Source organism: Carassius auratus, chromosome 19, assembly GCF_003368295.1.
Source record: "Carassius auratus strain Wakin chromosome 19, ASM336829v1, whole genome shotgun sequence".
Classification (NCBI taxonomy): Eukaryota; Metazoa; Chordata; class Actinopteri; order Cypriniformes; family Cyprinidae; genus Carassius; species Carassius auratus.
Window position 1 is genome coordinate 25866858 of NC_039261.1, and position 15886 is coordinate 25882743.

At 34.2% G+C, this 15886-nt stretch overlaps 1 protein-coding gene across 1 annotated transcript; it reads left to right on the plus strand.

Moving 5' to 3' along the window:
- The first annotated feature begins 4759 nt into the window (after positions 1 to 4759).
- Positions 4760 to 15886, plus strand: LOC113119978 (tuftelin-like). The gene is made up of 11 exons (XM_026289761.1): positions 4760 to 4912; positions 10600 to 10695; positions 11359 to 11462; positions 11549 to 11611; positions 11795 to 11884; positions 13194 to 13304; positions 13394 to 13614; positions 14002 to 14107; positions 15040 to 15123; positions 15210 to 15301; positions 15474 to 15886. Exons 3-11 carry the CDS (start codon positions 11430 to 11432, stop codon positions 15544 to 15546), a joined length of 873 nt encoding a protein of 290 aa, XP_026145546.1. The 5' UTR covers positions 4760 to 4912; positions 10600 to 10695; positions 11359 to 11429; the 3' UTR covers positions 15547 to 15886.

Consider the following 15886-nt stretch of genomic DNA (forward strand, 5'->3'; position numbering starts at 1 on the left):
GATTTTGTTTTATGAGCTCCACCTTTTCAATTCCCTTCTGTATTAATACAGCATACTCCAGTTTGTTCCTTAGATCAGTCTCATTTCAAAGCTTCTTGCACTATTTAATAAGTCCTCCTTGTAATTTTCAACAGTGCACGTTCAATCTCTCATTCAAAGTATTGCTCAATTTTATTGAAAAGTCTTTTCTCTTGTTTGTCAGCCTCATTAGCAGCTTTGTGTTTTAAATCAGCCACTACTCTGTCAAAGATACTGCTTTGCATATCTGATAAGTAATAATATTAATGAATTCTGTTTTCAAAAGAAAACGAAATATTTATCAAATGAAAGGAGAAGAACAATGTTCACTTTTAAATACATAAAACTGTTAAAAACATGGGCTATAACTCAGATTACAACAATATATAGTGTAATACTCACAGGTCAATTCATTCATTCATTTAGTGTTTTAAAAGAGATTCATCTTCCTTGAGAGTCAAAGATGAAATTATGGTCTCTGTGTCTTACTATGGTATTTATATACACTAACCAAGGTAATACTTTCAGTTTTGATTACATGAGCTCAATTAATGTCATTAGAGTGGGGGTTCGGGGTCATGGGCACTAGTTGGACTGGTTTATGCTTGTTACTGGAAACATTTTGAATTTGAGGTATGGAAAGATGCTGAAAATAGAGTATGTTTTCAGCTGATGCAAGTGAGAACACACTGTTAAAGTAAAAATGTCTATATTTGTTTAACTGATTTAATCTTACTGAGCTGCCTTACGGCTGAAGGAAGCTTAAAGTTGCACTTTTGAATGCCCAATAGACAATTACACTTTTCCACAGCATCTGTTAAAAAAAGAAATACTCGTATATTCTTAGTACTTTTGCATCCTACATAATTTTCTGTATATTCCAAATAAACATCTTTAAAAAAAAAAAAGAAAAAAAGATGATTTAACAAAGATGCAGAATTAGGCAGTGCTTGCATAATATAGAAATTTCAAATTTTTTATTGAAATTCTTATATACACAATATTGATCTATTCAATATTCAGAATCTTAATTTAAGAAATAATAAAAAGTACAGAATCCAGATTGGAGAATAATAAATACTTATCTTTCATTAGTAAGGCCATCACATCATTCATGCAAAAATACTTAATCTTAGCATTTTACTGATAGAAATCCTTAATAAAATTGTCTGGACAGTATATGTGTAATATGTGATAGCATGCCAATAAAAATATATAAAGGCACATGAATAAACATATGCACCCATATTGAGTACAGTTTTGACAAAGCATATGGAAATCTGAACTTTCTGTGTAATGTTCTCATGTTTTCTGGTTAATGTTATTGCTCTCTTTAGCAGAATGCTTCAACTTAATTTTCCTTCAAATAACATGTTCACAAAAATATTGCACATATGTCCTCTTGTGAGACTTGAAAAGTGCCACAGATATTTATGGCAACAAGCTGTAGTGTCTTAGTGCCACAAAAATGCACATCCAGCATGATTAATTTCTTTCCCTCAGCGCGCTCAGCTGAGGGAGAGAGTGCCTTCAGGATATCTGTGAACACCCATGTATTCATATTCAGAATGCACTGATGTCATTTTTGTCTGATAGTAAAAATTGTTGCACAACGTAATTTTTTTACTTTATCATGGAAATGTCTGCTTTTTCACTTTATGGACAGCTGCAGAGGTGATGCATTAGAATAAAGGTTACTGTCCATATTTAAGAACATAGATGATTTAGGGAGAGCTGGGTTAAATAAAGCCTCCTGAATCATCCACCTCACTGTCTCTCACAGTGTCGACAACAGCGCCACCTGCTGGCTATGAACATCTGCAACAACCATAAAGCCCTTGAATAGTGTATAATAGGTATGTTGTCCACTGAAAATGTTCTTAAATGGATCTTTCTTTCTTTCTTTCTTAGAAATAAACACGCTTAAATACACAGGTATCCTTTCATAAAGCAGGCAGCAAACTGTCACTGGGGCAATAGCCCTTCAAAAGGTACTGAGATGTAATATGTACTTTTAAAGTACTAATACGCAGCTTTGCCAGCATTAGTGAAGAATCATAACTAATGTTAATACTCTATGAAGAAAACCAGTTTTTACAGTCCACAACTGAATTAAACCAAACGGAATTAAACACTGTAAGATAGAGAGGCATTATGTATTTTTAGTTGAAAACAACACTGTTTTATCTATTTGCAACTGAAATGGTTCACTCACACATTCACTGAGCTGGATTGCTCAAGTTTTACATGTGTGAACGGATTTTGTTGAGCTTGTGATGACAAGATAGATGTTTTATGTAAATTATTAAGATTATGTAACTTTGTTGCTAGAAGGAGGACAACTGAGGTCACTGGAAACCTCACTTGTTGTATATATACTGTATATACAGTACTTCTGTTGTGTACGCAATATAGTCACTTTTTAATGCTAAGCATTGATTTAACTAAGCAATTATAAAAATATATATACAAATATTGTTAGAGTTTAGAATTAAGAAAATACTACACATTTTTTTTTTTGGTGTATTTAAGTCTTCTTTATAAAATGTAATGTTTTATTAAATGTTTTACTTGCTGTTTCTTCATTTACCAGTGATTTTTTTTTTCTACGCCCATTTTTTTTGTATAACATGGTAATATATTCATAATATTAGTGTGTGCTTGTGTGACTAAAACCCCTTTTTTCCCCCTTTTAGAATATGTAGTTTCACTCAAAAATGGAGTGCAATATCATGTGTTTTCATATAAGTTGCATGAAGTTGTAGCTGCTGGTTTGTGCAGCAGGTGTCCTCATGTGTCCTCTGGCCCATTTTTTTGCAGGCATAAACCAGCACTGTCTTTTGCATGCTATTCTTTGGCATTCAGTCGCTCAACTCATCTATGTTGTGTTCAAATGCACATCTTGTTTACATCTTAATAACAATCATATGGAAAATAAAGCTGGCATGACACATTATTTAATTCAAACAACTCCATTCAGTTAAGTTGACTTGATTACACATTTGTATTAACATGGATGCGAGAAGACTGAATAAAACGAACAACAGTGAAAATTACATACAAGAATGACTTTACATAAATCCATGATGATAAACTACCATTTAAAGGTATTGGAGGTGGTGAGATTTTTTATTTGTTTTTGAAGGAAGGATATTATTTTTTTGTTTTTTTTGCATTTTAATTTGCAAGTTGTTTCGTGTTTTGATTAATTGTAAAATATTTTTTTTCATGTGATTACTGAATTTTCATAATCATTACTCCAGTCCTCAGTGTCAGATGATCCTTCAGAAATTATTCAGATATGCTGATTTGGTGCTCAAGAAACTTTCTTATTATTATTAATATAGAAAACAGTTGTGCTGCTCCTCATATTTTGGTGGAAATATGGTACATGTTTTCCAGGATGCTTTCACGATTTGAAAGAATAGCATCAAAAGAATATATTATTGTCACTTTTGATCAGTTTAATGCATCCTTGCTGAATACAAATATTAATTTATATATTTTTTTAAATTCTGTCCCACAAAGCCAACAAAGAACATTTAATGTATTTCGTTTTGAAATGATTATTATATTTTAATAATGTACCACTTTAACAGAAATCTACATAGGCTACATTTGAAAACATAGAAAGTCTCTCACACAGTCTTTGTTTGTTCTGCAAACATCTGGCTCTCACAATGCACACTGCTGTCTTAAGGCCAAGAGTCTTCACTCAGCACATTGCTGTTATGTAACTGACACTGTTCTTTTAAAGCTATGAAGTATGCAAATTATCTGCCATGATACTGATTTTCAAATAAAGCAGTCAAGTTGTGTTATCATTGTGATGCTGTGCTGGCAGTTCGCTCAAATGCCAACAAAACATGAAGACAGAATCAAGCTTAAAGATGATTTGCCCCCCCCCCCCCCCCCCCCTTTAATTTCTCAATGTTCAGGCATGAGATTTATGAATCTCGGAAACATTTGCTTCATAAAAAGATTTGCATAAAAAGGTTAAGATGTGTCAGGCTGGTAGAAACTGCTGGTCAAAACTTTGTAAATGCAGCCCAAAAATGGATAACGACACCTTTTTCAAATCGATTGCAATTTTTTTCATAAATGTGTAATCTATTAAAATTAATCTACAAATAACTTAATACCTTTACGTATGAAAAGTTCTGTAAAATCCATGTTTATGTTATTAGGCAGGGTTTGGCAAACTAGGTCAGTTAAGCAATAAATATCATTATCCTTTTGTGTTATAGACGCATGCTTATTTTAATTGATTGAATTCATTAATTAAAAATGAACACAGAGCTCAGGTCCTTCAGATTTTGAAATGTTCTGAAGATTTAAAAGTGCCAGCTAGTAAAAAGTTAAATAGGCCTATAAAACTATTTCAATATGGAAAGCATTAATGAAGTATACAGTATTTGTATCATGTACAGTTATACCTATGCAGGTCACTATTTCACTTTTCACCGTTTAAAATGAGCTTTTTTATTATTCTGCACATGACTGCTGTTATCATGTCAGTGTGAAAGTATTACAGTTCATTCATCAAATTAATTTATGTTAACGACGATTGAGCAAAATGACTAAATTAATTAGTTACGTAGAGTAACCACGTCTTTATTATGTGCATTACTGTTTTTAATTGTTCTGATACTACCTCACCAATTTATTTCGAGAAAAATCTGTTGTTTCGTGGTGTACGTGCTGCAGCAGTCCTGTAGGGAGCGCTGCCGAGCGACGGCATCCGGGGCATCCGGGGCATCAGGGCTGGACCGCGGGAGACTCACCCCTGCCTTCTCGCCTTCTCTGGCAAAACTCAGCCTTCTCACTAAATGAGTCACCAGAAAAACACATGCAGCAAGAACAGAGCAGAGAGACTGCTTGTGTCTTCAGCAAGGTAAGCTGGAACGCCTTTTGTTCGTATTCATTTCTGTAGTAGCAGTAGTATTAATGATAAACTACATATTTAAATATTTTAACTAAATGTTAAGATGTATTACTTTGTTATTCAGTTGGGAAATTCCGATGTTTGTTACTTTTCATGCGTGAGAGTGTGTCGTGATAGTTTGTTCTTGGGTTAAACTATTCCTGGGTTAAAGTTTTTTATTGTTTTAGCATTCAACATTACACTTTAAGAATGTCACAAAAATGTTTGAGGCTGGCCTGTGTCCCGTCCTAACCAATAAGTGTTAGTTGTACCAGGACAGAAAAAACAAAAGTTCCCATGTAATTATATTCTTAGTCTGCTGTTGTGTTTGGTGTATACTTTAGGCTATGTTCAATGGTTATATTTTTGTGATTTTTAAAGTCCTGAAACTTTATGACTGACCAGCATGACATGGTTTGGTAATAATAGTTTATATGATTATATATCTTATCAGATACCATCTATGTTTGCTCATCTCCTCTCTATGGAAAATGTAATAAGCCGACTCATTCGTTTATCTCTCTCTATGCCCATTAGCTGGCACTGGTGTAATTTCATATCTCTGTGGAAATATAAACTCTTAATGGCAACCGTTTCAAACACATCGAGTTTGACTATTATTATAGCAATTTATGATTATGTAGCCTAATAAAATATTTGCTTAAAGGTTAAAGACCATAAAGCCTGTATGCAAAATATATTTAAAACAATGTGAATTTCACAAGCAGATTTGCTTCTGGCAAATTCTTCAGATTGTTGTCAAGAGCACCAAAACTGATGCATCATTTCTAAATGAAAACAGTCGGGGGTGGCTGATTTGACCCAGTCTGACCAGTATTATCTAATTCATGTACTTTGCTGACTCATTGAGTTTAGCTCATGTCTTGGCACAAACTATGTACAGTGGCTCTGGGAGGCAAGATGAGGTCATTTCTTTTGATAAAAAGGATAAATGAGGTAGCTGGTAACCTCACTTATGGATTTGAACACCTTTTTACGTCTTTGATGTGTGTCAGATGGCCTTTCAGAATGAGATACGTGTGTGTGTGTGTGTGAAATCTAGCAGTCGCCTTCATGTCAACACAAATTAACAAGTAAGAAGAATCTCTTTATATAAATATATCACATATGTGGAATTTTTGCAGGTTTAAAAAGAGATTTCAAACAAACAAATAAACATTGTCATCGTTTACTCACCCTCATGATGTTCCAAGCTTTTGGGGCTTTGTTGTGAGTATAATAGTAGAAAAAAAACATGACTTGACAATTTTGATTTGCATTTTTGTATCTTTTCTTCATACTGATATGCAAAGCCTTTGATCCTTTGGAAATATGTAAATCATAAAAATGATTAAGCTATACAAAACCTTACTTGTTAGCCACATGCATGTGTTGACAGAAACCTCCAAGGATCCAAATGTACACTGTCATTTTTATTTCCACTTAAACGATCAGCTTTTGTTGTTTTTGGATTCATGCCAATTGATAAAAAAGTTTCTCATTACAGTTTTACATCAGCATTCTGACTGAACAAAGGCTGAACAAGTTTTTGCATAAGTTTGGTTAATAAAATTGCATGAGAAGAGGCTGTGCATTAGCATGAGATGACGCATAAGTACACATTTTAATGGGCTGACTGTATTAATTACAGAAGATTGCTGCTGGGTTTTTCACTGAGATGAGCAGATATCGCAGATTTTTTACATTTTTTTTTATTTTTATGGATGTGCACCTGAAGGGTTTATGGATGTGTGTGTATGTGTGTGTCAGTTCATGTTTACTAAATGAATTTTGGAAGTTAAATCTTTAATTATTCCTTCTACTTCTGTTCACTTATGATTCATCAATTCAGTTCATACAGGGGGTTGCAAAGGACTTAAATTTTTGCATTTTCTTATTAAAAATAATAATTACAAATTAATTAATCAATATGAGTGAAACTGCAGAATCTTTTTTTTTTTTTTACTTAACCTTTTCCTTAAATAATAAAACATATATTTATTTATTTATTTATTAAATTCCCAGATTTTAGTACCATCCATCTGTTTCTGTTCTGTTAACTGCTAACTCGTGCAAGCTGATGTGCCAGACATGCTTGTACAAAAGTGAACAGAAAGTGCATGTACGCTTCTAGCAAATTCCACAGGATCAGAACTTGAAGCAACACATAAAACAGAATCAGCAGCACACATAGAACAGATGAAAAGGAATAAAAATAATAATAAAGTGGCTTCATATTTGATCTCTTAAATTTTTTTGCAGCATTCATAAGTTTCAGACAAACATACATTATTGAATATTTGTTAAGTATTTTGAATGCATGTATACCTGACCTTGAGTTCACATAAGTTGTTTATAGTTCTTTATCACTTGAAGTGTCCATGCATTTACAGTAAACAAGCTTTATTATACCCCAGCCTGGTCAGAACATGCTCATGTGTTCGGCATATCAGGTTTTCCAAAGCAATTTTTTCCCATATTTCTCATCTCCGTGTCCTGTCTTATGTAATGGGACACCTCCGGACTGCTGTGGAGGCTACTGTACAGGCTGTGGTGGAATGAAGTCGGCAGGTTTGATTCAATACAAAGAGTCTGTTTGAAAGTTACGAACTGTTAGAACAGCTACTTTGTATTATGGTTGAGTTGTTAGTGAATGTAGAGATACAGGTCGTCAATTCAGCATTGCAACAATTCCTGTTCAAATGCCTAAAGCTTCTTATGTATGCAAATAGGTGCTTGGTATTTCTTCATGTGAAGGCAATTTCTCCCTTATTTATTAAAGCTTGACGTCAAAGGCAGGATTTAATGTGTTTTGTTTATAAGTGCATGCTCATGTCTCGCCTTGAGGGTAACTGTGTATCAAAGGACTGAGACAGCGATCTGATGGCACGAAGAATAAACCATTAGGATACAAATTATTAACCAAATTCAGAATCAATGATGACGGCAAATGCAAAGTGATGCATGACAGATGTTCAAGGTAATGAGAGGGTGTGTGCACTCAAAAAAAGAACATTAAGTCTTGCTTGCGAGGAGCATGGGGAGTGGCAGTGCTCAATTAAAACTTTACCTTTTCCTCCCCAGAATGCACTTTTGCGTTGCATGTTTTTCTGTCAAGTTTGAAGTGTTCTTTTTCAAAACTGCTGTACTCTTGAGTTTTTATGTGCCATGCGTGTCAGTTTGCAGATTCACCCCAAGGCTGTTCTTGCTCACATCCTCTTTACTCTGCCTGCTAGGATAAAACATGCCAGGACTGATGATTTTTCAGTGCAACTTCTAAGGCTTTTATGCATTTGCACATGTGTGCTGCTTTTCATGTGTGGGCACACAAAGAATAACAGAAGCACAAACCAGATGAATACAGACCGATTTGCATATCATAGGAATGATAGTCCTGGAAATTCGAGGCAGGTGCATTGTCAAAATAAGTCAATTCATAAAATAAATAAATAAAAACCTGCAAAGTACTGCAAGAATTCTATAGCCATAAGTGGTCTCTATGTTATAGTAAGTTATGTTAAATTGCATAGGCCATGCTTGTCTTTTGTATTTGAGTGCCTTTAGAAATAATAATTTTAATAAGTGTAAAAAAAACAAAAAACAAACATTAATGTAAATATTTAATTTTAGCAAATTAATATGCAATTTAATACATTTTAAATATAATTTTCAAGACCCCCCCCCCCCCAAGAAAAAAAGCAAATGCCTGTTGTAATATCTGAACCTCTAATCTTTCATTTACCAGCCCAAAAACAAACAAAGAGTTATTATATTTTTTTGATATTTAATTTATTTATAACATTTTAATATAGGGCAGAAACAGATGTGGGAATTTGGCACATTTATATTGAATTATTATTATATTTAGCATTTTTTTTTATGTATATCAGAAATAAACATATGTTCAAAAGTTTCTGGTCTGTAAAATTTGTTGTTGCCAAGGCTGCATTTATCTAATAAAAAAAATTAGCCTAAACACCAATATTATTACCAATTAAAATAACCATTTTCTATTTTAATGTATATTCAAATGTAATTTTACTGCTGTGATGCAAAGCTGAATTTTCAACATCATAACTCCAGTTTTCAGTGTCACATGATCCACCAGAAATTATTCTCATACTGATTTGCTGCTCAAGAAACTTTTCTTATTATTATCAATGTCCTGCTAAATATTTATTTTATGGAAACTGTGATTATTGTTTCAGGATTTTTTTATTAATCATGTATTTTGATTCAAACAAACAGCATTTAGTTGAAATAGAAAACATTTGTAACACTATAAATGACTTTACTGTCACTTTAAATGAATTTGAATCAGTAATATACCACAACAGCATTACAGCATTTCATTAAAAAGCTAGTCATTGTATCAGTTGTGGCTTATATTAACCTGGTCAGCAAATAATTTAGTTGACCTGTAGTGTATTATTATATTCGTGCTGTGTGTTTAACATTTCTGGTATTTCACACACACCGCAGTGACCCAGACGTTGATGACACACTAGTGTAAGCATTACACTTACATGCTAATCTCCAAAAAGGTGTTTTCTTTATCTCTTGGATCATAAAATTCACAGAGGCAGCTCATACTAACATGAACAAGCCATGCACAGCCACTACACCTCCACCTCCACCTTCACCATACAAGGCTTGCCATCTGTTTACACAGACGCTCTCCAGCGCGCCTCCACCCCTCGCTGGTATCTGGTGTAGCTGGAAGTGGAGTGAATCAGCAGTCTGCACAAGTGATCTCACTTTAATTCAGGATCTCTTTCTGCTGTCTGTGGTCACATCCCAGAGGATCAAACCCCTTTTTTCTCTTGTTCTCCTGCGTGGACTTGTTGACTCGGTTAGGTGTAATCACTTCCTCTCGATTCTACAGAACAGATGTTACATGATTGTCATAAGAAACAAGTTTATTTGCAGTAAACCACGGATTAAATACATTAATAAACCTTTGTTTGCCATTGTAAATGCTTTGGCATGACTCATAAATCAGTTCTGGCATTTTGAAAAGGAGACAGTTTGATATGTATTGAGCTTTTCAAAAATAACGACCGTTTCCATAAAGGCTCCCCGAACACTCCCTCTGTCTACCATTGGCTGGACAAACAGGCAGTCTTGTCCCAAAACTAGTGTCATTGGTTGAGTCAATGGTTTTCAGTAGAGTGACAGCATTTTCACTCTTTCTGGGAAATCGTTATACTAATACCGTACTCATTCTTGTCTGCATATTAATCTAGGGAATCTGAAAGCTATTTAGCAGGAAAAGATTGCATCATCTTTAAATTGCTGGATTAAGTACTCAATTATGTAATATGATGTTGTTCCGCAATTCTTTCATTTTTTTTTTTCTTTTTTTTCTTTTTTTTTGGAGCTTTCACTTCACTCCATCTTTCATTTTCGCAATATCTCAAAGCCTTAAAGAATGATTTTTGGCTGCCGTAGAAATAAAGTTGTACATTGTTCCCATTGTCCTCATTACATGGGACTGTTTGCTGTGGAGATTACATACATATAATTGGGCTTTTATTTTGTCTAATTGCCGGTTTGTTCCGGTGTCTTTTGGAAACTTGTCTCCCTCTTAATCTCTTTTTTTCTCTAATTATCTGTTCTTCACACCCTCATTCCTTTCTCTTTTTTTTTCCACTTAGAAATATCGCAGCAGTCACTGCATAAACAGGAAGATTGCAGGACTCACTGCACAACTACAGAATCAGACTGTCGAGACTTTGAAGAAAATCTTACAGGTATACACTTTTTCCACCATATACAAACACACACACACACACACACACACACACACACACACACACACACATATATTAGATATAAGAATTTTTTTCTTGAATCAAATTTGAATTATTTAAATCAGCATCACAGGCATAAATTACATACATACATACATACATACATACATACATACGTGTGTGTGTGTGTGTGTGTTATTCTCTTCGGCTAACCAAACCTATATTTCCTTGATTAAAATACAGTAAAAATACTAATATTGTGAAAAAAGTACTATATTCACAATATTAGTATTTTTACTGTATTTTAATCAAGGAAATATAGTTTGGTTAGCCGAAGAGAATAATTTTAAAAAATCTTTCCAACCCCGAAATTGAATGGTAATGTGTATTTGGTTGTATGAAGAAAATACAGTTTGGTAAAACTACAGCTGGAACAGGCAGAAATTAAGGAATAGTGAAAGCATATAGAAAGTTTTTCCCTTCATTTCATTTACATGGTCATTTCTACCACCAAATGCTGTTGTATGTGATGCATTTGAGATGTTGGTTCAAAAACAACAAATAATTACTCACTACTCATCTAAGTCCTTTAAAACCTCAGCAGACTTTAGACAGAGCGACGTTTACAAATGAATGTTAAGACCCCTTTATTTGTTTTACCAGGTATTGTAAGTGAAGTACCAAATCCACAAAGCAGAGGATCAGCTGTGAAGAGAAAGCAGAATCGTGTCAAGATGTTGACTGATGAGGTCGCACAGGTGCAAGAGGTGAGTGTTTTTACCACCCACTCATTAACCGTGAAAAATGTGTGCTATTTGTGTGAGTTTATAATCTGTGTTGTGTTTGTGGTCAGGTGAGATACTGTCTGAAGACTCTGCGAGAGCAAATGGCAGCCAGGCAAAACAATAATAATAAGGTACTATATTGTCACCTGGTCAGATGAATTTCACTAAATCAATATACTGTTATACACACTATTAATTATTTTTTAAGTAAGTGTCAGTTATTTCCTCAGTTGCTTGTATTTTTCCCACTAACTTGGAGTGCTTTACATACTACTTCAACTTATTTCTCTAAGCTGTCTCATCTTGTCCTCTAGATTCCCTCCAATGGCTTTAAAGTTGACGTACTCGTCAGCAAAACCAATGGCTCCAATGGACTTGTGAACGGCTCTCACTCTAAACATCCGGTAAACTATTTGTCATACATTGCGCCATTATGAACACACACCTAAATAGCAAGAATGTATACGCTACTCACAAACACAAACAAACAGAGACACTCCCGTAGAAAGAGAGCGAAAGCATTCAGTCCACTCGCTGTATCAGCTTTCAGTTGTTTGAATGCCGTATTGTGAGTATTCCTCCATTAAGGGTATTTCAATCTCAAAAACGTCCCTGTTTGTAAATGGCCTGTTCTCTTGTACAGACGATAATGGACACAAAGTAGCAGATACAGTTTAGCCTCTGATGTTCATCTGTAAATAATTTGGCCAGAAAACATTACTACAGATGTTATTTCTTGTTTTCATGGTAATGTGCTAAGTTGCGTGTGCTGAGATCTGGGAGCGTATGCATATTAACCTTTGGCTTCTGCCTGTGAAAAGTCACACCCATGACATGATGCCCTTGGGAGCAGCAATTGCCAAACTTGTGGCTGCTAAGTAAACAAGCCTTCAACTACACCCCTACAGCGCCTCCCGTGCACACAAAGTACATTTTTACTTCTTAAATAATAATAGTTATTTTAGATTTCTGTTAAAGAGATTACTATTAAACTTTTAATATTTTATAGTTTTTTTTATAAACCTCCACACATTTAAACCAAGTAGTTTTTGCTTCTTTTTAAGGGGACGTTCACATATTGCGTCTTTTGCGCGCTCAATTTCGTTATTTCCAATGTAGGAGCGCGGTATGCGCGCTCATAACGGTAGCGACGACGTGCTCGTTTTTTCCAGCCGCGTCCGCACCGCATCGAGTTAAAAACATTTCAACTTTTCAGAATGCCAGAATTTTTTTTGTAAATTAAATAATTTGACCATTGTCCCAGATCCAGATTTGAACACTACTATATGATTTATATGAAAATCTATCATGAAAAGATTTTTTTATAAATCTATTACAGTTATTTAAATAATTCTAAAAACTGTTCTTTTTAAATGTACCAATTATAGAATATGCTAAAAGAACATATGAAATGCACTGAATAAATACAGCTCATCCCATTTGAACACAGTATATTTTTCATTTCTTAAAATAACAGTAACTTTTTTTCTCTATGAGCTAGAGTAAGACTTGAAAGAATATACAAATTTACCATATAACAAATATATTAAAAGAGAATATGTTCAAAATTATCATGGAGTGTCCAAAAATACATTATCTTGCTTTTTACTGTAAAAGCAAGGTAGATTTTTTTTTTTTTTTTTAAGGTTTAGGAATGCAAAAGAAATGTATTAAATATTGGAGCAGTTTTAATGTTTTCTTATGTTTGTACAGAGCCAGGAGGATGATGAAAGCACTTTAGCCTTGAGAGAAGTCACTAAACATCTGTACTCTCGTCTGCAAGAGATGGAGAGGAGACACCAGGAGGAGAAAGAGAGATTACAGGTCAGAAACGTCACTAAAAAATACCAGGAAAATGAATGTAATTGTGATATAATGTGTCTGAGCATCTTAGTTTTTGAAACTTTCCTCAGGCAGAAAACCTTGAATATCAGCAGCGGTTTCTAGAGGAGCATAACTCTCGCGTACAGAAGGCAGAAACCAAGGCAGAGGAGCAGGGCAAAAAAGTGGAAGAGATGCAGAAGCTCATGCGTGGTTTGGAGCTGGAAAATGCCACACTACGAGAAAAGTTGGCTGCTAATGAGGCTGAACTTGAGAAACTGCGAGGACTGAAGAAAAACGATAGTGAGGACAGGTCAGGCCTCTTTTTTGCTTGCCCAATTTACAAAAATGCATTGTTCTTATATGTTTAGCTGTTTCCTTGGCTACGTTAAATATTTTCCACCTGCAATTTAGTAAGCCATACATAATGCATTGTTTCCTTGGCTTGTTTAATTATTTTCAACCTGCTATTTAGTACACAATAAGTTGGCCTAATTACAACTCTATTAAGTTGCATTGTGCTGCCATACAAACTCATCTTTCAAAGTCACGCCTCTCACATGGAATTCGACTTTGACTCATTCTTGATTGTTAGAAGTAGACTCACCCTCTATGTTGCTAATGCAGTTGTTTCTGTGTTGCATGCAAGTGTCATTTGTGTGTGTGTACACGTGTAACATACAGGTTTTCTGCACTGCAGGTCTGAACAACTGAAAAAGGAGCTGGCAACTCTGAAGGATAAGAACCACAACTTAGATGACATGCTCAAAAGTCAACAGAGGAAAGTCAGGAACATGATCGAACAGGTAATAATTACTGCACAGGATATTTGGAGAAACACCCAATCACAGAGACAAATTGCTAAATGACATTTGCAAACCATTTTATATATGTAACGTGATGATTTTTATTTATATTCAGTGATTAAAAAATGTAGGGCGGGACATGATTGGATCATGAAAAATGAGAAAAGTGGTGGGAGGGGAGAGGCTATGTATAAATGTATCAATCATAATTGAAACAATACTTTTTGATTTATTAATAAAGTTATATAATATTTTAATGTAATTTGAAAAAGTGAAATTAAAGAAGTTATTTTTCAATTAATTTAATAAAATTAAGTGAGATTAAATAAATTCAAATTAATTAATTTTTATTTGAGAAAACTAAGTTATATATAGTATAATTTAAAAACTAATTTGATTTACTACTTCATTTATTAAATATATATATTTAAATCTCATATCACCATTCTGCTGTAAAACATCACAGATAGTACTTTTTAAATTACGATTAATATTATTAAATATTTTTAATTTGACTTTAAAAAAAAAAAATACATTTTTAAAATGTAATTGTATTTTTTAAAACCTATTTTTTTAAATATTTACATTTTAGATTTATAGAAAAATTCTAGAAAGCATCACTAAGATAGATAATTGTGCATTAGATAGAACGTTTGTTGAGAGATGAAACTCAACCTCAGTCGTAAATAAAAGATGACATTATTTCCCTGGTGCTCACCCTCGGTGCACTTTAGATCTCATGTTACACATAATAACTTCTTCCATGAACACTTAAATCACAAATGCAAGCCAAGCATTATGCAAATCTAGCTGTTTAATTTTTCTGTAGGTTGTTCAAATTTTATTTCAACTTTATTTCAAACCTTAAAATCATTTTGAGGGCAAAAAAAGTGCTTGCATTTATTAATTCATATGTCCAAATATGTTAACAGGTGCAGAATTCCCGAACCATAATGGAGCAAAGAGACCGGGTAATCGGCGACCTCAAAGAGAGGGTGGCTTTCCTCGAAGCTGAGGTCAGAGTCTGAGTGATCTCAAAGAGACGCTTTATTCTTCTCTGCTGTTCACTGTGTGACTGTAACCTGTCAAATGTGTCCTGCAGAATCGAGAGTTTCATGACCGGATGGAGTATTATTTGGGCAACCAAGTGACTAATCCATATAACTCAGACACGGGGTCCAAAGTTGTCTACAGGTATTTCTTTCTTATAATATATACTTATTATATATCCCCTCATTTATACAACCTCTTAAAACCATGTTGTTTTTCACCATGTCTATCAAGCTCCAAAAGATTTAGCAAAAGCATAAAAACATTCTGGACAAGATATTTGATTATTTTAAGTGTCTAACATTTTGTATTATAGCAAACCTCTGACGCCAGCAAGCCCCAGAAACAAGTCTATGCCATTCATTAAAGTGGTCGAGATCAAGTCCTGAACAACAGATGAAGGCAACTGATGGAAGAGAGAGAGTCATTGAGTGACAGACACAATGCAGAAGAAGTAACAAGCATTCTTTTCTCTCGACATTTATGCAACATCTCTCTGTTTAGCACATGAGTAGCACTTGAGGTTTCTTTTTCTTATATACAGTGCTTTGTATATACAACATTAATTTAAATGTCTCATGTATATTAGATTTGCAGATCATACACTGCATGTTTATGCCTTAAGCAACTTTATTATTAGTAGTAGGGGTGCTCCGATCACGATCGGCCGATCGTTATGCGTATCTCGTCAGTAAAGCCGGTTTTCTAATCAGCCGTTAATTCCATCAG